Consider the following 21,413-nt stretch of genomic DNA (forward strand, 5'->3'; position numbering starts at 1 on the left):
ATATTCATTGATTTTTCTAGATTCAATATCTTCCATGTTCATCAGGTATGCGCAACACGAGTTTTCTAAATGCTACAGAATTTTGGCTTTTTACCAGTCAAAAATATTTTCTTGTGCTTTTATTCTTTATGTGACATATTTGTTATGCTCACTTTATAGAACATTAGGCGAATGGGACTCCTTAATCAGAATGGGTAAGTACCCCTTCTTTAAAAATAAGTCATATAGTTAAATTTTGAGGTGGAAACTACACTTTGCACCTAAATCTAAATCTTGCTATTAGATTTGTCTGCCTTTTCCTTATTAAAAGAGCTGTTTATTTTAAAAATCTGTTTGAAAAATTTAAAAGACCCCATTGTCAAAAACAAAAATTTGTAAAAGGTAGCAATGAAAATAAATTTAATTGGCTTTTGTTCATGAATGGCCAATTCTATTTTATAGTTGGAAAGAGCTAAGAACAGATTGCTTCCCTTACATTGTTAGTAAAGAAATGTTTTCATCAATTAATATTCTTTGCTAAGAATCGTTTTTATCGGTGCTATTTCTCAAATGGAGTGTTATATAAATAGGTCTGCCCAAAGGACACATTTTGAGATTATTTTCTTTACCATCTTAAAGTATAATAATTATGGCATGCTAGTTCAGAATTGTGACAGAAAGCAAAAAGTTACATTTCAAACAGACAATTTACTTAGAGAGTAACCATATGTCGTCGTAAATTAAATGAAAGGCACATTACCTGCAAATCATGCCAGTCTTCCTCTTTATCATACTTTTTGCCCAACATTTACATCCCAGAAGTTTGGAAGGCAAAGGGCAGGGAGTCGGGAATAGAGTTACAAAAGGCCCCTGAACTGTAAGAACACAGCATTCAACTCACCCAGAGCTATTCCTGTGCCTCAGCAGTACTGTGTCCTCTTTCAGCCTGTGCTGAAGTGATTACATTTTATGAGGGTCAATAGAGAGAGGGGTGCAATAATCTCCAACATTAATTGAGCAATTACTATGAGCCGAGGACTATCCTAAAACCTTCATCTATTTTGATTCATTTAATTCTCACACTAATGTTTGGGTAACACTGCTGTTCCTATTTTGCAGAATAGGAAACTGAGGTCCAAGATCATGCAGTTGCTGAGGGGCAGAGACCAGATGCGCACCCAAGGCAGTCTGGCTCCACAGCCCATGCGCGTGACTTCTCTGTTCTACTCCCTCTGCAGGAAGGGAGACAACTCACAGATAGTGCTTCTCAACATACGTAGAAGTGGACCTCTCTCATGCTTTTTTCTGTCTTTCTTTTTTTTTTTTCAAACAGCTATTCCCCTGTTAAGGTAAAAATAAGGTCCTGGGGAGGGAAAGGAAGGCAAGATAAAAGTGGGAATTAAGAGGAGAGGTAAATTTTGAACAAAGAAAAAGGAAGTCTTTCGAAAGAGAGTTTATGGAAAAATGAAAACAAAGAAGGTGATGGCAATAGACTTTAGGGCTATAACAAAGTGATAAACATTTTCTTTCAAAAGAAAACAAAGCCAAAACTTAGAATGAGATCATTCACCATTTCATTTTCTAAATGAATTAATCTAAACCCAGGGAAGATTTTAGTCTGATGCATTTCACAGATCAGTAAACACAGGGCGGGGGAGATTAATTGCTTTGTCTAAGACTTGAAGGAGCAAGTGAAGGCTAGAACCCAACTAGACTTCCTGACTGGGCTCAGTGCTCTTCCACCAACTGTATCAAACACAGTTCGTCAGCGTTTAAAACACAGAACTAGGAGTCATTAGGGTTTTGACTCAATTCCAAGAACATAAAAAATAACTGCACTGTATACATACTAAAGATTAAATACAAAAATACCTGAAGGTATCATCTTCTCAGTAGACAAATAATATTGTAGGAGAGCAATGTAGATAAAGTAGTCATTTATAAATGCAAGGAAGAGAATTATTGGTATAACTGCATATTTTTTCCTCTATTGTTTTATCCTTATAAAATTTTTAAATTGACATTATCTTAGCTTTGGAAAATTTAGTCATACACACACACACATATCAAACACAGTGAAATATGTAAGTGATATTAATTCTTTTTTATTAGAGAGATTGATAAGGTTGAATGGAAAGAGTCTTAGGCTAGTAGTTATATGGTCAGTATCCATGCTGGTTTGTAATCTCTAAGCTTTTTTTCCAGCTCTAAAATTCAATGATTTTAGAAAACTGATCGTTTAAAAAACATTGGATTAAAACATTAAATTTAAGTATATTTGACCAATGAGATTATGATATACCACCTAACATAAGCCTATGAGAAAACTGTATATAGAGGCTTCAGAAAAGGGAGATATACAAGAAGTTAATAAAATGCTGAAGATTATGTTACCTATGGTAGTTCAGACTATGTTAGTTAATAAAGACATTTTTTACCTAATGGTGACAAATAGAAGGAACAAAGCAAAAAGAAAACTTAACGTAAAGTGGAAATGAGGAATCCTTTTCTGAGATAAATTCTTATATACCAAACACCCTTTGGTTTATGTTCAGATGTAGGTACAGTAGCATGCTCATACTAAAAGTTCGTAAGTTTACGCACTTTTACATTTTTTTAACTTTAAAAGTTAACCATTACTGTTTATGAGAATGGAAAAGTATACTAAGCCTCACTTTCATATGTGGGGCAGAGGCAGTGGAAAAATAAGTGACTTTTGCAAGGTCAAACAGTAAATCATTGAAAGCCTAGGATTTTGAAATCAGGTTTTCTATTGACCATAAAAATCCATTAATTCTGTGTGGGTAAATTTTGTTTCTTTTCTCAAATTTTCTACTTTATAGCAACTTCTTGAGTCTTCTTTTTTATTGTACATTTTTTACTTATGTCTCACTTTTACATCATTTGGATGTGTCAAAAGAATACTCTTCTCAATACCACTTGAGATTTCACTGACTTCACTCAGGTTAGACCATGATAATGATCAGCACCTGTGATGATGTTATAGATCGAAATGTGTCTAAAAAAATGTTAAAAAAAAAAAAGAAATGTGTCTTATTTGAGGTAAATGATCTAAGTGATCTTCAAGACAAAGAAAAGAGAAAAAAAAGATGAAAATGTAGTCTTCAAAGATTTATTCCTACTACCTGGGGAACACAGAAGAGAGAAACTTAAAAATGAACAAAAACAAACAAACCAAAATATGAAGGAAAGAACATACATTTTATCTAAAGATATTGCAAAGCTGAGGTTTCCAAACATTCTCAAACACATACCTCTATTACTGAACATCTTTGAGCACACACTTCTAAAATTATTTAGTATAAATTCTTTAAGTGTGATATTGTGCTAGCATTATGTAAATGAAAAAAACACAAATATAGAAAAATCAATAAGTACAAAAAAATATTGCCATATATAATGTTGATAATTTAAATAAATTTTAGTGAGAGTTATGCGATGGAAAATGTTGCATAACCTTGAAAATCTTGGTTTAGTACATGATCGTAGAAGAATTCAAAGTCTAAGTTCAGATCATTCCCATACTTGGTTATAAAGGCTGTAATAACTAATACAGATACTGCAAAAACAGACATGGAAGTAGTGCGACATTGGCTTCATGTACACAATTATGATACTCAAATTTCAATTCCATTCATTAATTACACAAAGTTATAGTTTAGTCATTTTCTTTAGTAAAGTTCTGACTTCCCTGGTATCAATCAGTTTTCCTTGCAAAGTTTTTTTTTTCTTTAATGTTTAACAAGTGGGGTCTAAATCCACTGAAATGCTATTTGGAAGATTTTCCATCATGTTAGAAAATTGTTTCCAAATTTACTAAGTGCTCATATATGAAAGTTTTAAGATGATGTGCTTATGTCATTTTTAAAATTTTTATCTGTAATAGCTTTAATGAGATCTAATTTACATTCTACAAAAATACATCCATTATTAAGAGTACAATGTAATTATTTCAAATAAATGTATAAATTTATAAAGTTCATAAAACTAAATTGTGCAACCATCAGCACCATTCACTTCTAGAACATTTCTGTCACCTGAAAAATTTCTGTCATAACCACTTGCATTCCATATTCCTATCTCAGCCCAAGATAATAGCTGGTCTGTTTTCTGTCTCTATATTTTTTCTTTTTTTGGAAGTGCAACATAATACCAATTTGTGCCTGGCTTTTTTCCTCTTGGCATAATATGTTGGAGGTTTATCCATGTTGCAGCATGTATCAGTAGTTCATTATTTTTATTGCTGAATATTAATCCATTGTGCCATAAATTATCTAATCATTAGTTGATGGACATTTGGATTATTTCTAATATTTTTTTCTATTATGAATAGTACTGCTATTATTCATGTAAAAGTCTTTATGTGGACATACGTCTTTGTTTGAGTAGATTTCTAAAACTAGAATTGCTGGTTTATAATTGGTTTATATTTTTAAGAAACTCTCACATGGTTTTCCAGAATACATGAGACTTCCCGTTTTCCACATCCTTGGCAATATCACATCTTTTGCTTATCCTCATTCTAGTGGTTGTGTAGTGGTATTGTATTGTGCTTTTAGTGTGCATTTCCCTAATGATTAATCATGTTGCACATATTTTCATGTGTTTACTAATCTTTTGTATAACTTTTTGGTGAAATGTCTATTCAAATATTTTGCACAGTTTTAATTGAGTTGCTTTCCTCCTTCTGAAATTTAGAATTTCTTTACATATTCTAGATATGTCACTTATCAGATTATGATTAGCAAATAATTCTTTCGTAGTCCATAGATTGTCTTTTCATTTTCTTACTCTCTTTTGAAGGACAAAACTTTTATTTTTTATTAAGTCCAATTTATCAATTTATTCTTTAATGGATCATGATGCAGATCTCTAGGAAATCGTTGCCTAAAAAAAGTCACAGATTTTGTATTATGTTTCCTTCCAGAAGTCTTATAATTTGAGTGCTGAGGTCTATGAAGTACATTGAGTTAATTTTTCTGTATGGTGTATGAGTATAAGTTCATTGCTTTGCATATAGTTGTCTAATGATCCTAGCAGCATTTCTTTTTTTAAATATTTTTAATAACAGTTGACATACAATATTATATTAGTTTCAGGTGTACAACACAGTAATTAGACATTTATATAACTTACAAAGTGATCACCCTAATAAATCCAGTACCCATCTGATACTATATGTAGTTATTACAATACTACTGACAATATTCCCCATGCTATACTCTACATTCTCATGACTATCTTATAACTACCAATTTGTACCTCTGAATCCCCTCCCCTACTTCAAATATCTTCCCACCCTCCACCCCCAAATCTGGCAACTAGCAAAATGCTTTATGTATTTATGTGCTTTTTTCTGTTCTGTTTGCTCATTTATTCTGTTCTCTAGCTTCCACATATAAGTGAAATCATGTCACTTTTGTTTTTCTCTGTCTGACTCACTCCATTCAGCACAATACCCTCTAGGTCTATCCATATTGCGGCAGATGGCAAGATTTCATATGGCTGAGTAATATTCTACTGTATATATGTTCTCTTGCTCTCTCTCTTTCTCTCTGTCTCTCTCCTTTTTAACAATTCCTCCATTGATGGACACCCAGGCTGCCTCCACATCTTGGACATTGTAAAGAATGCTGCAATGAACATATGGATGCACATGTCCCCTCCAAGTAGCACTTTGGGTTTCTTTGAATAAATACCCAGAAATGGGATTACTGGGTCCCTCTTTGTCCTGGTATAGCCTTTGTTTTAAAGTCTATCTTATCTGGTATTAAGTATTGCTAGCCAAGCTTTTTTTGTTTGTTCATTTCCATTTTCATAAAATGTCTTTTTTCCACCTCTCTACTTTCAGTCTCTGTGTGTGTGTGTGTGTGTGTGTGTGTGTGTGTGTGTGTGTGTGTGTGTGTCTTTTAATGTGAAGTGAGTTTCTAGTGGACAACATATGTAAGGGTCTTGTTTTCTTACCCAGTCAGCCACCCTATGTCTTTTGATTGGAGCATTTAATCCATTTACATTTAAAGCATTTCTTGATAGCTAAGCAGTTATTGCCATATTATTATTCATATTTTTTTTTATCTTTTTTCTTATTCTTGAAAAAGTCTCTAACGTTTCTTGTAATACTGGTTTGGTGATGATAAACTCCTTCAGTTTTTCCTTGTCTGGAAAGCTCTTTCCGAGTCCTTTGATTCTAAGAGATAGCTTTGCTAGGTAGAGTAATCTTGGTTTTCCAAGATTTGGAATATCCACTTTGAATATTTCATGCCAACACCTTCTGGCCCCAGTAGCATTTCTTAAAAAGACATGGCTTTCCCCATTGAACTACCATGGCATCTTTATAAAGAACCTATCAACATAAATGTAAGGATTTATTTCTATACTTTCTATCCTATTTCATTGATCTAAATGCCTATTATTATGCCAATACTATGTTCTATTATTGTAACTTTATAGTAAGTTTTAAATTTAAATATTGTAATTCCTTCTGTTTTGTTGTTTGGGGGATATTGTTCTTATGTATGTTCAGTTTAAGACTGACTTGTCAGTTTCTGCAAAATACGCTTGCTGGGATTTTGATAGGGATCACACTGAATCTATTTATGAGAGAACTTATACTTTTTTTCTAATTTTTTTCCTTTTTGTCATGTTATTATGAATGGAACTGTCCTCTACAGTTCATTTCCAAATTGCTAGTTCCTAGGATACAAAAATACAACTGATTTTTTTGTTTGTTTTTTATATTGGTCTTGTATCTTATAACTTTGCTAAATTCATTTATTACTTCTAGTATTACTACTATTTTTTTGTAATTCTTTAGGATTTCCTATGTATAGGTTCATGTCATTTGTGAATAAAGACAGTTTTATTTTTTCCAATCTACATGCCTTTAATTTAGTTTTTCCCTTATTACATGGCTAAAACTTCCCGTACAGTCTTACATAAAAGACATGAGAGTGGACACCATTTTATTTTTAACCTTAGGAAGAAAGCATTGTCTTTTACCAAAATGTGAGGTCAGATATGACTTTTTTATAAATGTACTTTATCAGATTGAGGAAATGCTTTTCTATTGCTAATTTGTTGAGCATTTTTATATGAATGGATGTTGGATCTTGTTAATTGCTTTTCTGCATTTATTTTCTTGATTTCATTTTTATTTAAAAAATCTATTAAATTCCAGCAAAGTAGAACAATTCCTGACTTCTGGTTCCTGACATGGTAACGTACTAGCACGTGCTGTTGACTTGCTCCCCTAGTCCAACCAGAAGCTGCAACCAGTTGCAAATCCTGTGATAACAGCGAGCTGAACTGGTGTATAAAGGAAGCAGGGCCCCAGGAATGGATAGGGCCAAGTACCATACTTGGATGATAGGATGTGGGGAGAACTTTAGCAGGTGATTTATTTTCTCTTTGCTACTGCTTTGGTCATCTTATTGCCACCTTTATGAAGCACACAGAAAGCTTTGGAATTAAGAAAATAATGAGGTCATATTTTCCAATAATTTATTTTGGGAAAAGAACTTTAAATTTAGTATTTTAAATAGTATTTTAGTGTGGTGATCATTCGATATCGAGGGTTGGAACTGAGTCAAGAGCTGCTTTACGAAAGCAAATTAATTGTTGACTTGTCTGGTGCCTTGCGTCTGCCTTCTTTAGTTTTGGGCTTCATTCAAAGCTGACAATTGTATGGATTATACACAGCAATTAGCATACTTTCAACATCGGTTCATTTATGAGGACTGTCACCTTCATTTTTGACAGTTTTGTTATTAGGTTGGTACAAAAGTAATTGTCGTTTAAAAGGTTAAAAACAATTGCAAAAACCGCAATTACTTTTGCACCAACCTAATAGATGTAGAATTCTTGATTGAGATTTTTTTCTTCTTTTAACATTTTGAATATGTCCTTCACTGCCTTTTGGTTTCTTTTGTTTCTTATAAGGCAGCTATTAATGTTGTTGTTGTTCCCTTGTACATGATGAGTTGTTCTTCTCTGTTGCTTCAAAATTGTTCATCTTTGTCTTTCATCAGTCTATGATGTACCTAGTTCTGGTTCTCTTTATGTTTATTCTATTTATGATTATTGAGTTTCATGGATTTGTATATTAAAATTTTTATAAAATTTGGGAACTTTTAGGCCATTGCTTCTTTAAATATTTTTTTATATACCCTTCCAACCCTCCTTTCCTTTTTGTTCTCCAAACTATCCTACAACTTTCAGGGTCTCTGTTCATTTTCCTCCAGCCTTTTTTTTCCTTTCTGTTCTTCAGATTGGATAGTTTCTGTTGGTCTAGAGTTTCCATTTGGTTTTTCCCCACAGTTTCTATTTCTCTATTGAGAGATGTTACTTGTTTAGTCATTTTTCTTTCAAGTTTTTCAACATATTTACAGTAGCTGTATTGGATTTGTTGTCAACTAAATCTAATAAGCTGGCCCACTCAGCATATTTATACATTTTCCTGAATATAGGTTATACTTTCCTGATTTTTTTTGCATGTCTCATGTTAATTTGTTGAAAACTGGATAGTTTAGAAAAAAATATTATAGCAATTTTGGGGAAAGTTTGGTTTTCTCCCGAGAGGCTTTTTTTTTTCTTTTTTTAAATTGCTGGATCTTAAACTTCATAATCTATTTCCCCTGCAATGGGGGACATGAATGTCTCTGGTAAATCTTCTGATTTTATTTTTATTTTAAAGCCTGGTTCCTAAAAAAATTAGTATAAATTTATAAAATAAATATAAATTCCAATACATTCTTTCGATACCAATGGTGTAGCAAAATGATTCGACCTTGAAAAAACAATCATATTGCTCATCTTCTCAACTTCCTGCTCTCAACTTCAAAGGAGAAGAACTCAGAGGGGAAGAATACAAGGCTTTGAGGTTGTGGAGTCGGGAGGAATAGACACCACAATAAATAAAGTTATTTTACTCAACTTAGGTTGACAATGTTTGCAACTAGACAGATCATTCATTTTCTATTCTTTGCTTGTTAGAAATTTTTAGACTGTTGCTCATCATGGTCCAATGAGATGGTCATAATATATGTTTTGTGTTATTGTGAAATACTTGCATAATATTTTAGTGAGAGACTCACTAAAGGCAAACCATGGAAAGAATGGCTTAGGGGTAAATAAAAGCAATAGAAATCTTTCAGGTGTACCATTGTGTAATACATCATCTATATATCACATTGTGTGTCACCCCGTTAAATTTTAATTTAAGAAAAAGAAAGAAACATAAATCTTATGGAATAAAAAATGAAGTTTATTCTGCTTTCATGGGTAGAATAGGAACCCAGAAAACATCAGGACCAAGGCAGTTGCTCTCTCTGGCTGTCTGTTTCTCAATGCCAAATTCCCAGAAGAAAAATCTGATTAGCACTGTTACAGGTTGTGGGTCAATTGTCAGCCTATGAATTGGTTACGTTTGAATCAGGTCCCCATCAAGGCTGGTAGCACGGACCAGATGGAAGACCATGAGCCCATGCAGGGCTACCTACTGCAAGGGTTGTGGAGATAAATACCTGGAAACAGGTCTGTTATATCTACCAGATATTTGATGCCTTTCTGATTTTATGAAGTTGTTAAATTCTCAGGATTGTACTGTGTTCAAAAAAGGCAGAATATCTTGAATGTTTCAAATGGAAAAAATGTAGGTAACCCTTATTTAACCTGCTTGACAAAGCTGAGTTTCAACTGCTTTCCCCCATGCACAGAATTTTATAGCCTTAGCTCTGAATATAACTTGATGCCAAAGCACATCAGTCCTTCTCACATAGGTCCCCTCCCTCATAGAGGGGTCCAGATAAGTCCCAGTAGAGGTAAGATCTGAGGCCTTTCTCTTTTAGGAGGCTACATGGCAAAAACCTCTACTCCACTCTGCCACACATTATCTCACTTTTCCACTTTGGAACTCTGGTCCCATCTTTTTCTAATTACCTCCCAATATTACTGATTCTACTTTTTCATTATTGGAAGGTCAATTCTGCTAAGGACTAAATAAAAGGTTTAATGAACGTTAGCTTTTCTTAGTGTGAGAGGCACTTCCGTAGTCTAAGGCACTGTGATACAGTCATGACCATGATATGTGTCCTATTGTAGGAGAGAAAGCTCACAGAGATACGTATAACATTGGATACAGAGTGTTAAGTGCCACCGTAATATATTAAAGCAGAAATCATCCTCTCCACTGTGGGGTAAGGTCAGGAAATTTTCAGAAAAATCTTTACAGGTAACTATTAGGCTGGGCTCTAAGGGCAGGGGAGGATTTACATGTTCAGTGAATGGACTGGAGGTGAGGCATGGCCAATTCTGAAATCTAGAGAACTACTAAACTCTAAGATCTCTTTAGGACCAGTTTATTTCATTGTGTTCTTTCCTTAATTTGCACCCTATATGTTTTAACATACCTTTTAAAAATAAAACAAACAAAAAACCCAGTAGCAGCTATCAGCGTACTTTTTGGAGTTATTATCTTTACTGCCCTCACCTTCTCTATATACATCCAAAATGAGAAGATATGGTGTTCCTGCTCCCCCCTTTTCCTTGCAGCCTCTGTTAATATGAAAACAACAAACATTGGAAAGTTACAAAGTTTTCATAATCATGAAAGGTTCAGGTTGACTTCTTTCTGGGATGGTCACTAAAAAGTTTCCTTGGATTTGCTGTTTACATTTGTTCTTGAGGATGGAGCTCGCCAAACTCCTTCCTTCTTTCCAACATTTATAACTTGCCCTAGGCCCCAGTCAGCCTGAGTAGAGACCCCTCTTCCTTATTTCTAATCTGATTTGCTCTAGGCCCCTTTTCCCACTCTTAATTACCAGGAGTTAGTCCCACACAGGTAGTGCAGCTAACAAGTAAAAGCTTCACCTTCTCAGGCACATTTGCATTTCTATGGACCCTCAGGGTGGAAGACAATGGTTTCTAACCTTCACTAGAAATCTTGACTTCAGGCACTGCAATTTGCAAGTAAAGAGCACTTTTGTAGGAGAAACCTTTAGGCAAAATGAGTTAGGATTTTGAATCTTCAGAATCATTTTGGTTATAGTCAAGGGCCAGAATATTGGGGATGATAAAAATAGAAGCCCTGAGAAATTCCCTTCAGACTGTTTTTTGGTGAAAGGAATGGCCAACAGATAGAGATGGAGGTAGAACAGAAGGAAGGTGGTTTTATAAAAAGTCAGATACTTAAGGCACAGTGAAAAAAAAATATTAAAGGATGGAACACATGACCGAAGACAGAAATTATAATCAGCAGAGCAACATTCTGGAGGAGGAAGAAGAATGACCCATGTTTAGGAGCACAAGTGGAGTATGAGCTTAGAAGAGAAGTATAGACACCCCTTCTGAGCCAGGACTGAAGGAAGTGATGAAGTTTAAAAACTGAGACTGAGGTCTAGTAAAGTTAAATTGAGGAAGCTCATGGTGGATGCCTCAGTCAAAGAAAAGGCAAAATCGTTTGCAGAACTAGAAGACCAAGTACAGTGGGAGCTTAAGGACAGCAGAAATAGGACAGGTTTGGGAGAAGTGCCTTGGATAATGTCCCTAGATAAGCATCCTGCATAATTGATCACCCTACTGATGAGGAAAGGAATTTAGAGAATCAGTGAAGACCTGGCCAACTATGGATAGCATACACTTATAGTGGAATAAAATGTCTTAACCTTATCTAGTAGTTCAACAGCAAGTTCAAAAGACACTTTTCAACAATTATGAAAAGAATAATGTTGAATGAAAACATTTTAGGTGACAATAATCATGGTGGATGTTAGTAACATTTTAATCATTACAAACATGAAATACACAATATCAAAACACTCTTCAAACATGTGACCTGGGAAAAATACAAGAAAATTATTGGACTAAAAAAAATGAATTGGTTCTTGTTTTATTTTTTCCATGCTAGCCTAAGGCAAGAAAAAGGGATACATATATCATTTTTTTTTCTTTTCATTAGACACATCTCCCTTTCATCTAATAGTATTTTTTGAAAAAAACTAAATCATTGGTATCGTATTAGTGCATTAAAAATAAGTCGCATTTATTTAAAAAATTGCATTTTACCTTTTCTATTCTCCTATAAACAAACACAAAAGAAAGCCAGAAATAAAAAGCATGATGATCTAATTTCCATGATGGCAAAGCATGAGATTGCATTCCATGGCCCCTGGGGATTCCTTCCCAACTCTGAAACTAGGGGGAACACTCACATGTTCAGTTGTTTTGTTCTGCAGTCCAAACTCTGCATAGGATTGTCAACTAAGTTCAAATATTACTACAAATTGTGAGAGATATTTTTCCAATCAAGGCACCACATTAATAATTCTTATCTATGTTTGTAATCTTCAACTACAGTAAGATAAAAAACAACAGCAAAGCATATTATCACCTTAAAGTTCTGGACAGTAAGTAGACATATAGTTTGCTGAAGCATTAATTCGTTTCTCTCAACAAAGTACTTGTAATTTCCAAAATCCTATTAGCTTTTTCTAACAATATGGTCAGCCCCAGCTGGAGGGGCAGTAACATAAACAGTCTTCTTACTAAAGAGATTGGTATAAAAAAAAAACAGCAAAATCACCAAAAGAAGGAACCTTTTGAATATTAGTGGCTATGTGATAGAGCAATGTAATGCTTAAAAGCCTAATATATTAATGAAATCTCATTTTAGTAGCCAGTATCTAAATATGAAAGCTATTTACCAAAAACAGTTGGTATTGACAAACAAGCACAACGAAACTTTCAGTAAAAGAAGAGATTTGTTAAAGATCAAGATTTTTGTGTGTACTGATTCCATGGCTCAGTGTTGTTGTTTTTTCCATCAAATTTAGACATCATCTGGAAAATACCCAGAAAACAAAATCCATCAACTGTAATCTATTTCCTTCACTCTCTTGTGAAATCATTAGAAACACGGATTGACTCTGTCACCTGCCTTCCCCACCCTGTAACCTCTTAAGGGAAAGAGCAAACATCTGTCAGCTCATAGTGCAGAAAGCACACAGAGATAGGTGTTTAATAAATATCCTTCAACACAGAGATTAGAGGATTGCTTTGGGAAGCAGGGAACACATTATCTTCTGTGTTGAGTTTAGGACATACAATATGTCAGTTTCCTTACCGAACTATCATCCAAAGGCAATCCTTTTTGAATCTCCTTTATGTAGGACTGTAAGTTTGAAGACCCAAAAATTAGAGGCAAGATCCGCCCTAGGCAAGGAGTGGTTGGGAAGAACAAGTAGCATTCAGGAGTTTCAGTGACGTCAGGAGGAAGCAGCGATTTAAGGGGTGGGGAGCAAACTCACCTGGAGAAGCAGAAGCTGCACTCATATCTCTAGGGTCAATGGGCGTAGCCTCAGGGGCTCCCCAGACGCGGGAAAAGGGAACGACCTCCAAGGCTCTCACCTTCAAGGATTGGGGCTCAGCTGTTACAGCCTTTGACGCCAGGAGCAAACCCTACCTTTCATTGCTGGAGCGGACAGAAAGGCAAAGCAAAAGCTACGCCACATGTTAAAGCCAGCTCCCGGGAATCCCCCTGTACTTCTTTCCCCCACCCCGCCTCCGGCTCCCAAAGCCACCAACACCTTCCTCCTCACTCTCCACCTTCTCCAGGCCCTCACGCTCTTAACAGCATCGGTCTCTATGGCAACCTGAAACCGCAGTTCCCATTGGCCCGTTCAATATGAGGGCCGGGCCAATAGGGAGGGCCAGCCTTTTCCTTCCGACCAATGGGGTTGGCGGGGAGCCGGTCTGGGGACGGCGGCGTGCTGACGTTCCCGGGAGCCCGGGGCTGGCTGGGCAGGCGGGCTAGCGGCTGGGCGGGCGGCGGCGACCTCTGGGCGGCAGAGGGGGCTCCGGGGCTGAGTGTGTCGTTGCCGGCCGCAGAGGCGGCACCATGGGCACCGGGTAGAGGGGCAAGTTGGCCACCGCCGCCGCCGGGGGTGGTGGGAGAGCCGCTTCGGGGGAGGGGGCGGGTGGGGGAGGGAGGGGCGGGCAGCCGCTCCGCCGCGGCACTTTTTTAATTTTTCGGGTGCCGTAGGGGCGACCCCTCGGCATTGCTGTCCCCGATCCCCGGAGCGACGACGGCCGCTGCCTATCCTGGAAAGTAAGTGTGCGGGCTCTCGGGAGAGCGCGGAGACTCCTGCCCGCGAGACCCCCGGCCCTCGGCCGCTCGCGCCCCCGCCGGGACCTGCCTGCGAGGGGCGCGGGGACGGGCGCCTGCCTCCCGGGACTCCGTCCCCACCGCCTGGCGGCCGCCTCGGCTTTCCTGCCCCGCCTCGTGCTCCTGCCCGCACTCGCCCGCCTGCTCCCCTCCCCCCGGCAGGCGCACAAGTTTCACCCTCCATTTGCTTTTCCCGGTGATTCCTGTCCTCGGGTCTCCCCTACGTGTCGCGCGAGACCCCTCCCCACCTTGGCCTTTTCTGAGCCGCAGCCCCCAGCCCTGGCCTGGGGCGCCACGCCGCGCCCTCCGGGACGTGTGCCCGCCTGGCACGCCGCCGCGCGCCCCCAACGCCCCGAGGCGCCCGCCGTGCCCGGCTTGCGCGGCCGTCTGTCCATCCCTCCCGCCCCAGGTCTTGCATCCTGGCTCTGTGCCCTCCCTCCCACGCCCCCGCTGCCGCGCGGTCTCGCGTGTGCCCCCGGAGCCCCGCACTCCAGCGGGTCCTGCCCACCGGCTCTGCCCGGTGCGCCCTGCTCTCCCCGCGGCGTCGGCTCGCGCTCCCCCCCTCGCGGTGCCCGGCCCCGAGCTGCCCCGGCGATCCCCCTGCGCCGCCGCTTCCTCCCTTCCCTGCCCGTAGTCGAAGTGGAGCTGCGGCACCTCCCTGGCGGATCGGGTGTCCCTGCCCGGCGCTGGGGCTGCCCGGCCCTCTCCTTTTGACCCCCTACCGGGGAAGCGAGGGGATGAGCCCCGGGCCCGGGCTTTGGCTGCGCGTCGGCCGAGTGCGACAAACAGCGAGCGCGGGCACTGGAGGCGCCGCGGCGGCCGCGGCCGCTCGGGGAGCAGCAGGAGGCAGGTGTGTGTCCGGGGGGGACGCACGCCGCGGGCTCGTCGGCGGGCGACAGATTGTGCAGGAATGCGAGGAATGCACCAGGGGCATAGTCCGGAGGGCCCGCCGCGGCTGCACTAGAGCCTTCCTGGCCCAGCTCCCGCCGCGCACTCAGAGGTCACCGGAGCCTCTTTGGAGCTGGTGAGGCTCGCTTCACTCCTCTCCTCCCCTTGCCTCTCCCTGCGGCAGCGAGGGCGGCGGAGGGGAAGCGCGGCAGTTCTGCTGGGCTTCATCTAAGCCTTTCGTTTGTTTTTTTTTGCTGCATTGGTTTCCAGGACCGTGAATTTGGGGCCAGTGGCAGTGTAGCTAAGGTTATCGATCATTGCACACGGTTCTTGGCAAGTTTGGTTTGCAAGGTTTTAATCGTGCCTGGTTTTTCCGGGGGTTTTATGGAAACCTGCAGGGAAGGGTGCATAAGGTTCTTAGAGTAATGAGCTTGCAGCCAACGTATTTTAGCTCTATCAAAAAATGTCTGTTAATGCTCATGGACTGGGATGTACTGCAAAAGAGATCTTGAATGCATCGCTTTGCTGTCATAAGAATTGTAATTTTTCTTGTCATACTGGGCTGTGTTTAGACCTCTTATAATATATAATGAATAGAAACAGAGAAGCAGTGTTTGGTCAGCGATGGGACAGATAGAACTGTCTGGTACAGTTAAATTCGGGGCGTGTCAGTTACCATTGAAAGTAACACTGGGACAACACAATCATGTATATTTAAAGATGTAATTTATTAGTTGAGGTCGCAGTTCTTTTTTTTTTATTACTGAGTTTGGGAAAAAAAATTAACAGCCCTACAACTTTTAAAGAATGGTAATTATTACTGTGTAAAATCAATAATGATCAGTATACATTTTTGGTTAAATTTTATTTTCCTTAATGAAGAAAAGCAAATTTTTGACAGAAGATAATTTTCTAGAATTGGTCTTAGATTCTTTTAGTTTAAAAGGGCAGGTAGAAGACTGCTTCTCTTTTTCAATGCAGTATATTGGTATTGAAGTATCTTTCTGATGCCTGTGTAACAGTTATGGAAAATGGCAACCTGAAATGAGAACAACGGGTGTTTAAAATAAGTGTTTCTGATGTTGAAAAGCATACAATGTGTTCGTTTATTTGACACAGTTTGCTTTGGAGGTTGAGTTTACTATAAGCCTCTCCACACTTGGTTATTTTGTATCAGATTCAGGACTATAATAAGTTGGTTGTCTAGCTATCTTCCAGCACTCACTTTGGGTGGATCAAGGACATTGAAAAGCATAAGATGAGCACCTTTTAGTTAAGGACCTAATGGAAAGGAGAAATAGAAAAGGAAAAAAACTGCACTGGGAAAGGTTGTGTGTTTTGGCTGCTACATTGTTTTTCAGGTATGTCCATAATAGTAGACCTTCTAATTGAGAGGTTGAACTCTTAATTAGAGTTAGCAACACTGTAGGATATTGAAAGGTGTTTGTAGATGCCAACAGGAAACTTGTTATGTAACAATATCATATTACAGCAGAGTTTAACACGTGCTTATTTGATTTGATGGGAAGATTAGAAGTAAAAGCACATTTAGTTTCTGTTACAATAGAAATTGAAATAGCCCATTCAATATATAGATATGCATATACAGGATTGGCTGTGCAAGTAAAGTTTTACCCATTCAAGTAAAGGTAGGCTTTCAGTTAGAAATGTATTCTATTGTTATAGATATTTGAAGAGAGGAAGTTTTTAAACAGGTGATAATCCACAGTTGAAAACAACATGTACTGTGTTTTGACTAAGTATATTTCCTCCCCACCCCCCACTATTATATAAGGAGAAGGTGCTGCATTTCATGTTTTATATGTTATACTGAAGATTCTGAATTGGGAAACTAAATGTCCAGTTACCATAATTCTTATACATATTGTTTTTGGATGGAGATAAGGGAGCAGGATAGTGATGAAAGCAAAAGAGAAGGTAAGCAGAAAATAGGGGCAGCTGGCATTCATCCAGAAAAATATGTGTGTTAGTGTTGCATTTGCAAGCTGAATAAACCAAAATCTCATTCTGTGGATTATTCTAATATCATAATTTGAATTTAAAGAAACCACTACCAAACTCAGTTTAATGAAAAGTTTAACAATCGAATGACCTTGAGTATTTGGATTAAGTTTCTATATAAAGTCAGAAATGCAATTTTCTTTCTTTTCTGAGCTATGCAAATTAAGAACATAAATTTAATTAAAAATTTTAAATCCATTTAATTTTTAAAAATCCAGTTATTGCCAATTTTAGAACTGAATGATTTCCATGCTGCTGATCAGGAATTGATTTAAATAGAGAATTTTCATACCCTAGATGATGCCAGCTCATTTGGTAAGTCCAGTCCCTCATCTTCTTGCTTTGAAATATTAAGATATTTTGAGAATTCTCTTTACTGTAATGTTTTTTTCTATCAATGAAGAAGCAAATCCCTAAATTGCTTAATTCTAAAATGGATATCATTCTTAACTGGAAGATCAAGTAAAGGTTATTCTAGTGTTACTCTTGGGCATAAACATCCATGGAATTGTATGTCACTTTGGGAAGTTGCCTTCATGCCTTCCGTGTCCTGGGAGATAATTCAGTTTATTAGGTGGTTTTGTAGTGCCTTTCCTGCACTGAAGGGGGAAGAAGAATCTGAAACATAACACCAGTGGATTGGATATGTTTGGGAAAGTAAGTCACTGTTTCACCCGCAAACTGGAACTACAAATAGTTGCAAACAGAGAAAGGAAACAAAACTTTACGCCTATCTGAATGTAATGCTTCAAATACTGCCAGTGATACCAGTCAGCTGGTTAGTTTGATGTCCAGTAGTAAGAAATGACAGGCTTCCTTAAGAGTAAAGAGATCACATCCTCAGTCACAAATAGCAGTAATTTATGTGCTGTCTGGCTTCAGCTGAGAAGTTGTACGATATTCAAGTGTTGCTCACGTTGCCACTTTAATAATTCAGTGGAATTATGTTCATTTTTGGGGGGGCAATGTTACCATAACTAAATTGGGGATATTACATGATGGTACACTTCAACTAAGCTTAGAATGCCACAGATATTCCATCTGTCATTGTTTTTTTCTTTTTATAATTTAGATTGACTTTTATTTGATACACCAATACATGTTGGCTACCTTGCTGATCATTTTATTGTTCGTAGTCTTGATAATGTTACAGTTTACTATGGCTCATATACAATGATTGATAGCAGATAATAAAATATCTTTAGAGATTGGATTGTAAATTTTTAGTACTATAAAATATATAAATTAAAATGTGGAAGTGTCTGAATTATTTTAAGTCATATCATTGTGAGGCATTTTTCCTGAATCAAATAATGCCCCCTGATTGTGGAGATGCCAATCCCTGTAGGCAGATATATCATATAGCCCTCACCGAGTCCAGAACTCACAAATGAAGGGTGGGAATGGAGGGAGTTGGGGGAACGAGTAACCCTCTTTTTTCAACAGCCAGGGCAAGTTTGACTTCTATAGTTATTGTGTGTATTAAATATAAATTTAATGGTTTGCAAATACCCGAGTGTTTATCCTACTCTTCCCTAATCTGGATTCCCTCCCTGTCTGCATCCCCCCCCACACACACATACCACTAATGCATCCCTCCGCTTGGACAGGCAACAAAAGCCCATATTCAGCGGCCACTTACATAGAATATAGAAAAGTTGGTGGCTAGTGTTCCAGGTTGGATTTAAACTGGATTTGGGTTTTTGTCATAAAACCATATTATAAAAGTTGTTAGGTAAAATGCGTAGTTGAAATGGGACTATCAGAGTACTATGCAGGCTTTGGGAGCCTGGCCTGGAACCTGGAATACAGTTTTTCATAGACACCCACAACCTATTTACAAATAGACTTTTAAGAGACTGAGTAGGTGGTGTCTGAAATTCTGGTCCACTGTAAGCTCTTAAATTGCAGACATGAGAGGGAGGTGAAATTAGGAGATCTGTCACTAAACTTTATGACTTCGACAAACCATTTAACATTTGGGTTATAGCTTCCTCCTCTTAAAAATGCAGAGTTTGGATTGCATTGATCTAAGATATGTTTCAGCTCAAGTTCCCAGATCCTCAGTGTCTTTTATTTTTTTAAGAAAAAAAAGAGATTTCTTAAGCATTCATGTAATAATCAGTCCTGTGCCCCCTTACCTTAAATCATAGCAACAAAAGAAGTTGGGATTCTCTTTTGAGACTTCTGAATCTCCTTCATGTTCATCTTAAATAGTTTTTTTTTTTTTCTTTCTTTTTTTAAACTATCATTTGGGAAGTGAGAAGAAGGGATAAAAACGTAGTGTCTTCAAGGTTTTGCTGTCTCCCCCACCCCAGCTTAGGCCAGGGAAAGTCCTTAGGATTTCACCCTCACATTGAGTGAAACCCATGACAAGTGCCATTAAGGGGGTGAGGAGTAGTGATTAGCAGCCAGACTCTCATAGTTCAATTCTGGCTCTTCCACTTGCTAGATGTATAACTTGGTAAGTTATGTAATTCTCTGGATCTCATTTTGCTCATCCATAAAACAGAATGATAAATGTGTCCACCTTATATGGTTGTTGTGGAGACTAAATGAGTTAATACATGTAAAGCACTTATAATAGCGCCTGGTTCAGGGCAGCACTAATTATATATAAGTCATTATTTTTATTTTTACATTGTGGTACTTATGATGCTTTCTGTAGTATCTACTCTATGCCAGGCAAATTATTGGCTTGCTTTCTGTGATCTTAATCAATATGATTATCCATCTAAACAGAATATTTCAGGAAAGAAATAAACCATTAATAAAAAGCTTGATAGCTTGTAAGAGAGTGCATGTAAGTAAGAGAACCCAGAAAAATAAATAAATAAAAAAGAGCCTTTTAAAAAATAGGGAAGTTATAGCTTCTTTTTGTAGGTAATCCTTAGAGGCATGTAACCACAACTATCCTGTGTGGGAAGTTTGGGTAAACACACCTTAACAAACTGTAAGGTTTAAAAGGTGAAGACTGATCTTATCATACTGCCTGAGCCAGAAGTGGAAACTCTTGCAAAATGTAAAACATACCTTTTAAAATATGTATACAACCGTTGCATTTGTAATTCTAAGTAGTAGTCATTTTATACAATGTCTTTGCAAGTCAATCTATGAAGAAAGTGTTAGAAAGCGTTAATCATTTATGGAGTAAAATGCAGCTTGTAAGTTAACTCTTTAAGCTTCCTTTTTTTTTTTGTCCACAATTAATCGCACTGGAAATTGGCAGGAAACTTCCAAAACAAGGAAGACTAGAAGAGAAATTTGGAAGATACTTGATGTAAATGACTGGACAGTGGTTTAACAGATATCAAGAGGCTCTAGTTCTACTCCTGGCTGTGCAGCCCTTGAGCAAGTCATTTAACTCCTCTGAGCTCTAGTTTTCTCGTCTATAAAATGAAGGAGATAGACTAGATTCTCTCTGGAGTCCTTCAGATGAGAGTATTTCACTGCTCTCATTTGGTTACATTTTTTCCTCAGTAAGAATGTACGATCTTCTCAAGAATTTATTACAATTTACCCTCCAGAATTAGGAGGAAAAATGAAGTTGTGTACCTGAAATACTCAGGTCCTAACAATGTAAGTGTTGCTGCGGGACAGTCATTTGACTCCGTCCAGGCTGAGTCAGTGGCTGCTCTCTTGGATTCATTTGTTAGCAATCAGTCTGCTGTGCACCTGATTGAGACTAAATTTTCTAAAAAGTTGGATAGAAACAGAAAGGGTGTTTAGGTGGTGGTTAGAGAGGACTAGTCTTGTTAAAATGAGAAAGACTCATTTGTAATTTGTTTTGGTTTGATTTGTTCTCAAAGATATTAAATTACTGAGACAGAGTTATTCCTCTGAAAACGTGTTGCATTTCCATGAACACTTTATGTCCATAGGAACTCACTGATCCATATCTCCTGATAGAATATAGGTACTTTTCATTTAACTCTAATTTTTGCATGTAGATAAACTACCAGTGTTATTGTGGTGGATTTCTACAAGATGACATTTTACTTGGATTAGTGTGCTTAGATTTGTGTGTTGTTTTTTTTTTTTTAAAGCAATTTAAAAATCCAGTGAATAGAGTTTCTCTTAGATCATGTAGTCCCTTCAAAATACCTATAGAACTTACATATGTATACATTCATAAACAGTAGTTTAAAAATGCTGAGATTGGCTATTTCCCTTTGCTTATGCAATAAGTAATTATTTTCAAAAAGGAGAATCAATTATACTACTAATGTATGCAGCACTAAATGAATCCTCAGCGTCATGATCACAGTGAATACTTAAATAGGTTCTTCAGTTTCCATACCTTCCTGAGAACTGTAAACACTTCTGTAAAACGGAAACCAGTAAT

General features: G+C 38.0%; 2 protein-coding genes across 17 annotated transcripts in view; one reads left to right on the forward strand and one right to left on the reverse strand.

The window, feature by feature from the left end:
• Positions 1 to 13,640, reverse strand: part of CCDC148 (coiled-coil domain containing 148) — a gene marked incomplete at its 3' end in the record, with an annotated part of 459,403 nt that extends 445,763 nt beyond the window's left edge. For 4 of the 11 annotated variants that reach the window (XM_081052570.1, XM_081052568.1, XM_081052569.1 and 1 more), the window contains exon 1: positions 13,302 to 13,612. In XM_081052570.1, the coding sequence (XP_080908696.1) occupies positions 13,302 to 13,326 (25 nt within the window). In that variant the 5' untranslated portion in view covers positions 13,327 to 13,612. Of the gene's footprint in view, positions 1 to 13,301 lie in introns of all 11 variants that reach the window. The other 7 variants (XM_081052573.1, XM_081052565.1, XM_081052574.1 and 4 more) reach the window with 6 other exon arrangements.
• A 152-nt stretch (positions 13,641 to 13,792) lies between these two features.
• The window catches only part of PKP4 (plakophilin 4), a 230,928-nt gene continuing 223,307 nt past the window's right edge, over positions 13,793 to 21,413 (forward strand). For 4 of the 6 annotated variants that reach the window (XM_081052556.1, XM_081052559.1, XM_081052560.1 and 1 more), the window contains exon 1: positions 13,793 to 14,101. The gene's annotated coding sequence lies outside the window, so the exon portion shown is untranslated. Of the gene's footprint in view, positions 14,102 to 14,404; positions 15,183 to 21,413 lie in introns of those variants that run through there. The other 2 variants (XM_081052557.1, XM_081052558.1) reach the window with 2 other exon arrangements.

Source organism: Rhinolophus hipposideros (genome assembly GCF_964194185.1).
Source record: "Rhinolophus hipposideros genome assembly, chromosome: 6".
Classification (NCBI taxonomy): Eukaryota; Metazoa; Chordata; class Mammalia; order Chiroptera; family Rhinolophidae; genus Rhinolophus; species Rhinolophus hipposideros.